The 6300-nt window shown below is 42.1% G+C and overlaps 1 protein-coding gene across 4 annotated transcripts in view; it reads right to left on the reverse strand.

Annotated features, from left to right (window-relative positions):
• Positions 1-5984, reverse strand: part of LOC121681781 (golgin subfamily B member 1-like) — a 31088-nt gene extending 25104 nt beyond the window's left edge. For all 4 annotated transcript variants that reach the window (XM_042061706.1, XM_042061704.1, XM_042061705.1 and 1 more), the window contains exons 1-9: positions 5811-5984; positions 4439-4504; positions 3582-3737; positions 2529-2675; positions 2036-2164; positions 1204-1371; positions 732-917; positions 514-636; positions 243-356 (exon numbers count right to left, since the gene is read on the reverse strand). In XM_042061706.1, the coding sequence (XP_041917640.1) occupies positions 243-356; positions 514-636; positions 732-917; positions 1204-1371; positions 2036-2164; positions 2529-2675; positions 3582-3737; positions 4439-4483 (1068 nt within the window). In that variant the 5' untranslated portion in view covers positions 4484-4504; positions 5811-5984. The remainder of the gene's footprint in view (positions 1-242; positions 357-513; positions 637-731; positions 918-1203; positions 1372-2035; positions 2165-2528; positions 2676-3581; positions 3738-4438; positions 4505-5810) is intronic.
• Between the last annotated feature and the right edge of the window lie 316 nt (positions 5985-6300).

Genomic DNA, 6300 nt, shown 5'->3' on the forward strand with positions numbered 1-6300 from the left:
ACTGTCCAAATAAAACATCTTGTTTCTCCATCTTACTAACACAAATTCATTCTGGTGATTTCAAGGAGTCAATCCATTTTAATAGAGGAAACAATTTTTCTAGTACCAGAAGCCACACATTGATTCTTGGAAGTCCAATATTCCAGGAATGGATATCAGATGTGATTTGATTTGGGTATTAGATGAGGACAGTAGGGAAACTGCAAAAGAAAGGCTAAAAGCATTAGCGCAACCACACTCACATTAATCTGCTGGTCTCTGCCATCCACCTCGCCCTGGAGGACCTCGATCACCTGAGCCTTCCCCAGCAACACCTCCTCCTTTTCATGCAGTTTCTGCTTCAAGGCCTTCAGAAGCTGCAACAGCAACCATATTTGATTAGCAATTTCACAATATAATGTGAAATACCACATACTGAAACTTGGACCAAATATCAAGGCCCAAGGTCTTCATTATAAAAGGCTGATAAGTGAATTTGATGACCTCTGGCAACATTGATACACTTCTGCTTACTTGTTCAAGATCTGCACTGGCATCTGATTTTGCTGCCAGTTTAAATAGTTCCTGCTCGTGCTGCTGGTTTAGTTCTGCCAGCTTATTGTCCTTCTGCATTATAATGTCCTTGAAGGTTTGGATCTGAAATGACAAACACACATGCGTTCAGATAAACTCAGCCAAGTGATGATGTGCCCTTGATCATAAGAGTCACAAAACCACACACGACGACTTACATTTTGCTTGTACATGTTCTCCTTCTCTTCGTACTGAGCTTTCTCGGTCTCCACCAGGGCCTTAAGGCTGTCGGCCTGCTCCTGGAGGAGGCTGTATCTCTCCTCTCCATCCCCCACTTTCTTAGTAAGACTCTGTACCAGCAGCTGGAGCTCCTGAGCAGAGCCACTGTCTTCTGATGACTGAACCTACAGGACACATTATATGTCATAGTTTATACATCTATATACAGTATATTCCTGCATCACAGCACAGCACAGATGCACTAACACCACACCATAGTGAAACATCTGACTAAAAAAATGCATATGACATACTGTTTTATAATTCACATTTATTTATATATTGCTTATTGCATATAAATCATGCACTTATATATTTATTTCCCTGAATGGGATAAACTACACAGATGCATTAGCAAAACACCACAGTGACACACATCAGACTAATTTGAGGGATTTAAAGGTCTCTTGCCTTGCTGTCCTGAGTGACTGGGGCTGCTGCAGCCTGAGGGTGCTCCCCAGACACTGCCACCTGCAGGTGGACTATGTAGGCCTCTTTCTCAGCTAGTCGCCGCTCTTTCTCCACCAGCATGGCATCCATTTCAGAGCCACGCTCACGCTGGGCCTCCAGCTCTCGAGTCTGACACAACACACACACACAGTTTCACAACTATAGATAGATAGATAGATATATAGGGAAAACGATCACACACATACTACTGTGACAGACAGAAACAAGGTGATATACCAACAACAAAAATCTAGAAATCTTAAAATAGAAAAAAAAACTAAAATCAAGTGAACAATGGTCAAAGAACATGGATATGGCTGCATTTCTCAAGTCACAGAAAAAGCAAGCATCACATTTCCTGAGCTCATAGGCAAAGCTTGAAAGTACACCTGGACACTAACAGTCTTGGGGTATAAGTTAAAGAGTTATCCTTCACTTTGGCTCATTCCACACATTTTTTCCAACTCATTTTTATATTCATATCAGGGAAGTCATGGATGCCTGAGCAGTCAAAACTTGGCTGAGCAACAGTCCAGTAGTAACGCAAATGGGAGTGAATACTATACAGTAGATGGCACAGAATAGGATACATGTAATGTTACATGTAACACTTTATAACTAAGATTAACCAGAAAATTATTAAATCTCAACATCCCTCATTATGACATTCAAAAAGACTAGCCTATGTTTTCATGGACCAAAAATGTGCAGCCCCAGAAATGTCTGAAAATGACATTAAATAGACCGTTTGAGACACCATGAAGGTGACAAATGAATTGTGAACGTGTTGTACCTTAACCCCCAGCTCCTCATGTCTTTTAGACAGCTGCTGCTCCAGCTCCTCCACTTTCTTCTTCAGCAGAAGGATCTTTCCTCGACTCGCCCCTGATGACTCAGCCTCTCCGGTCTCCCCACTGCCACTCTGCGGGAGCAGACACAAGGCTTCCTGTGACCGTGAGCAAATCTGACCTAATAGAAGTCAACAGCCATCATGTGACTTGACTTGACAACCAGACATACTCATACACACATAGCACTTGCAATAGCAATTGTACAATACACTTCATGGGTGGCTTTAGTTCCATTCATAATTCCATGGAGTCAAGTCGAAAGCTAAAAGAGAACGTCACTTTACATTCTCCATTGTGAAAACGTTTAGTCTGGGGCTAGGCTTAATCCACGTACAGTAATCCGGCCCATTAGTTTTATTTAAGCCTTGAAGGGTACCGTTTGTTTTTTGGTACTAAGAGAGCAGGCAGGCTCTAGTACAAGAGTGGGATGCCTACCCGTTTCATCTGGGGTGGGGTGGCCTTGCCAGGGGTGTCGCCCCGCTGCTTCTTGAGCTCCTCCAGCTGGGAGTTGAGGGAGGTGACCTTCGCCTTGTGCTGCAGCCTCATTTTAGACAACTTGGCCTCACCAGACTCTTTCTCTGCCTGAGAGGATTAACAGATCTTTCAGTGTGTGAGGCATGGGAACCGCCAAGGAATTACATCTTCCAGACGTTCTGGCCAGCAGCACGTCTCTCTGTACACAACAGCACACAGCACTACAGCACAGTTCTCAGAACCAGTTCACAAAAAGGCACCTTCACATTAACTACATAGCCCAATAGACTGCCCTCTACTTACAACAGACTCAAATCTCAGTATTGTGTGTTTGAACTATGATCTGGTGCTGGTTAATATTTAACAGGTAGAATGTTAACACACAGTGGGGATGTGTGGTGTCTAAGTGCACAGAGAGAACACCATTGTTCCAGATGGAGGGAGCCTCTCTGTTTATTTAACATGTTGGCCTGACTTAATCCACTCTGGTCACTTCACACGGAGCTGTTATTGAGGGAGTTTCACCTGAGGTGTTAATATTATAACTACCAATATTAATATCATCACTATCATCATCATCATTATTTTCCACTAAATCACAGCATGACTATTGTTTACAAAAACAGAAGATATGCCTTAGCAAGAAATATAGTAGTTAATATGTTAGCCAGTTCAATTGTTATTTATCTGTTATTTGAGTTCAGATTATTTTGTGTATCACTGGCAGCAATTTATTATTAGGCTATTATTAATTACCAATCATTTTTATCACTTCAATGACACTTGTCAAATTACAGACATTTGTTTAGCCTCTACAAAGCCTACAAAAGCTACCAATCCACCTAACTGCTTCATTCATGCACTAAACAAACTAAACATTAATGATCATCATTATCAATGATCATTATCATAATCATTATCACCAAGGTCCAAAAACTGAAACAACTGGACACATCAGGGTTTGAAGTTGTAGAATTATTTTACTATCTGTGTTCATGTACAAGAGCACACTACCTTGAGCTGCTCGTCTTTGGTGCCCAGCACTGCATCCTTCTCCCGGATGAGCTCCTTGAGCTGGGCAACCAGCTGCTGGGTCTGGGCCAGCTGCTCCGTCACCTCTGACAGTGCTGGACTTCCTCCACCAGCGCTGCCCTGAGGAGAGCCTGGGGCCTGTTACACACACACACACACACACACACACACACACACACACACACACACACACACACACACAGACACACGTGAGCTACAGGGCAGATTATAATGGCAAAGAAGACGGGATTGTGCATGGCTGGTACACTTGCTGCATTGAGTTAATGTAGGCCTAGCTGAAGAACAATACTGCTAAGTACATATCTCGGACAAGAGATAACACAAAACCAAAACATGGCATTTGTGTTAACATAGTCAAGGTGAGAAAAGAAATGAGTGACTCAGAGGAAGCAGTGGCTGCGGGTGAGTGTAGAGCCAGGATGCCCCAGTGAAAGCTGTGAGGTCAGCACTTTCCCTAAAACCCTCTTAATCTGTTCCCTCTCCTGTTCTCCATGCAGCCTTAGGCCTCATTGACTGGGGATCAGACCTCACTGAGCAACTGATCACAACAGGATAAACTAGGAGCTGTACCATGAGGGCCTAGCTATGCGTTATAAACATAACACCACAGCATGTAGTTATATCTAACTACATGCTGTCACTATCAACATCATTATTTACGAACATACAAAACAAAACTCATAGTAACAGCTGAATTGACAGCAAAGAATCTAAACAAGCTTTATAGATGTTGGATTGATATCTCAGGTTGAAGATATGGTATACAGAACAAGGCCTGACAGTTATGAGTATGCAGTAAAAGCATTTTTGATACTTACACCCTGGGCACCTCCGCCCTCCTCTCCAGAAAACCACTTCAGCATGGTTTTGCCTTAGGTGCAGGACTGAGATGACAGAAAGTAAAACACCTTGGCGTTATTAATTCAGTACAAGCACACTCAGATGGCAACAGCATTAACATTGCATTATCTATTCCAACAGTTGGATTGACAGCATTTAGCACATGGGGTATCATTTCTGCTTAGGTTAGTTTATCAGTGAATCAGCCATCAGTCGGCCATTCCGAATCAACAACTTTCATCCTCAAGTCAACTAAGGGGGCTTCAATAAACAAACAAAAAATATAACATGGCAATTGAAATGATTCAGGCTACATAATGTCACATTACGATGCACCTGGTTGGAAGAGGGGAATCAGGCTAAACTTGTTTATCTTGCTCAAATATGCATAACCTCTGGCCAATCTCAACCTAAAACTGAGGACGCATGACACAAACAACACTGTTTCTTACTACTTCCTAAACAGGGGAATCCAAGGTTGTCTTCCAAGCCTAAGTAATTCAATTAAAATAGGAGGACTGCCAAATGCCTTCCAGTCTGAAACATGAAGACATTTTCATAGATGGATCCATGTACCATAAACCGTGCACTTACATTATCGGCTAATCGGGGACAAGGAGGACCAATACCATCGACACCTTTCCAAATGGGAAAATCTTAAACACGTAGTCCATGACTTAGAGAATATCTATGGACGAAAACAGCCCTAACATTTGACCATTCTTAACATTACTTGCTAAACTGGACAGCAACAGCTAGGAGCCAGCTAAATCTGAATGGCAGCAGAGCGGTCGGACGTGTGACGAAACATTCAAATACGTCTAGATAAGGCGCTAATGTTTGTTTCTCAAGTTAGCAGTATTAACGAAGTTGTAAGGGAATGACTACGCGAGGGGATTTACTACGCTGAAAATGAGTAAATGAGCATACAGTCGCTGGAATCTGTTTCTGTTAAATGTCATGCAAGAACAGTAGCATAGACTGCTGACTAGTTGGAAAGGTAACTCGCTAACTAATGCTCTAGATAGCGAGTAGACTACTTTTTTGTGGACAGCTAGATGTCCCGGATAAAGTTATAACGTTAGTATAGGGTCGAATAAATCATTTTTTCATTTATTGACATACTATGGGGACAGCAGGGACCTTATAATCTACAAACATATTAGTAAAGTTACACATAACTGAGCGATTAAGTCAATCATAGCCTCCCGACACATAGTTAGCTTAGCGTACTAGCAGCTAGCTGACACTAGATATGTTGTTAGCTCGCTAACGTTAGTTAGCAAACCTTTTGCTATGATTGTGCAGCAAATCAACATGGCATCCGCCATACCATAACCTCACATTTACCTTCTTCAATGACGCATGGAGATGTATCACCGTTGTTTCATATTAATGGTGGGGTTAAAGAGAAAACAAAGTCTGCGTTACATGTTTATATCAGGCTTAAAGGGCAGCGGTATCACTTTGCTCCAGCAACCACCGACCATCTTCGTCAGGTGAACAGCTTTCTCCACGCACGCGCACTGTCAGACGAATAGGCAAGTGGACCGTCAGGACAAGTATTTTCCATAGGCTGCCACATCACTACGAAATTTGATACTCAAATTTACCTTAAATTACCCCTGAAAACATACCAAAACCACTTAATTTATAATAAGTGGCCCTTCATTTGTAAAACAGGCCCTTAATTTTACCTTAAATTTCATTTTAAGGTGTGACTCCTTAATCTACATTTAAGGTGTCAAGTCAGGGGTTCCCTTTATTTGTTGTGGTTAAGGGTGCAATAAAGTCAAGTCATTACAGTGCATGAAAATGCACTGTACTGTTATTCCAAGGC

The sequence above is a fragment of the Alosa sapidissima genome, chromosome 14, assembly GCF_018492685.1.
Source record: "Alosa sapidissima isolate fAloSap1 chromosome 14, fAloSap1.pri, whole genome shotgun sequence".
In the NCBI taxonomy this organism is placed as follows: domain Eukaryota; kingdom Metazoa; phylum Chordata; class Actinopteri; order Clupeiformes; family Clupeidae; genus Alosa; species Alosa sapidissima.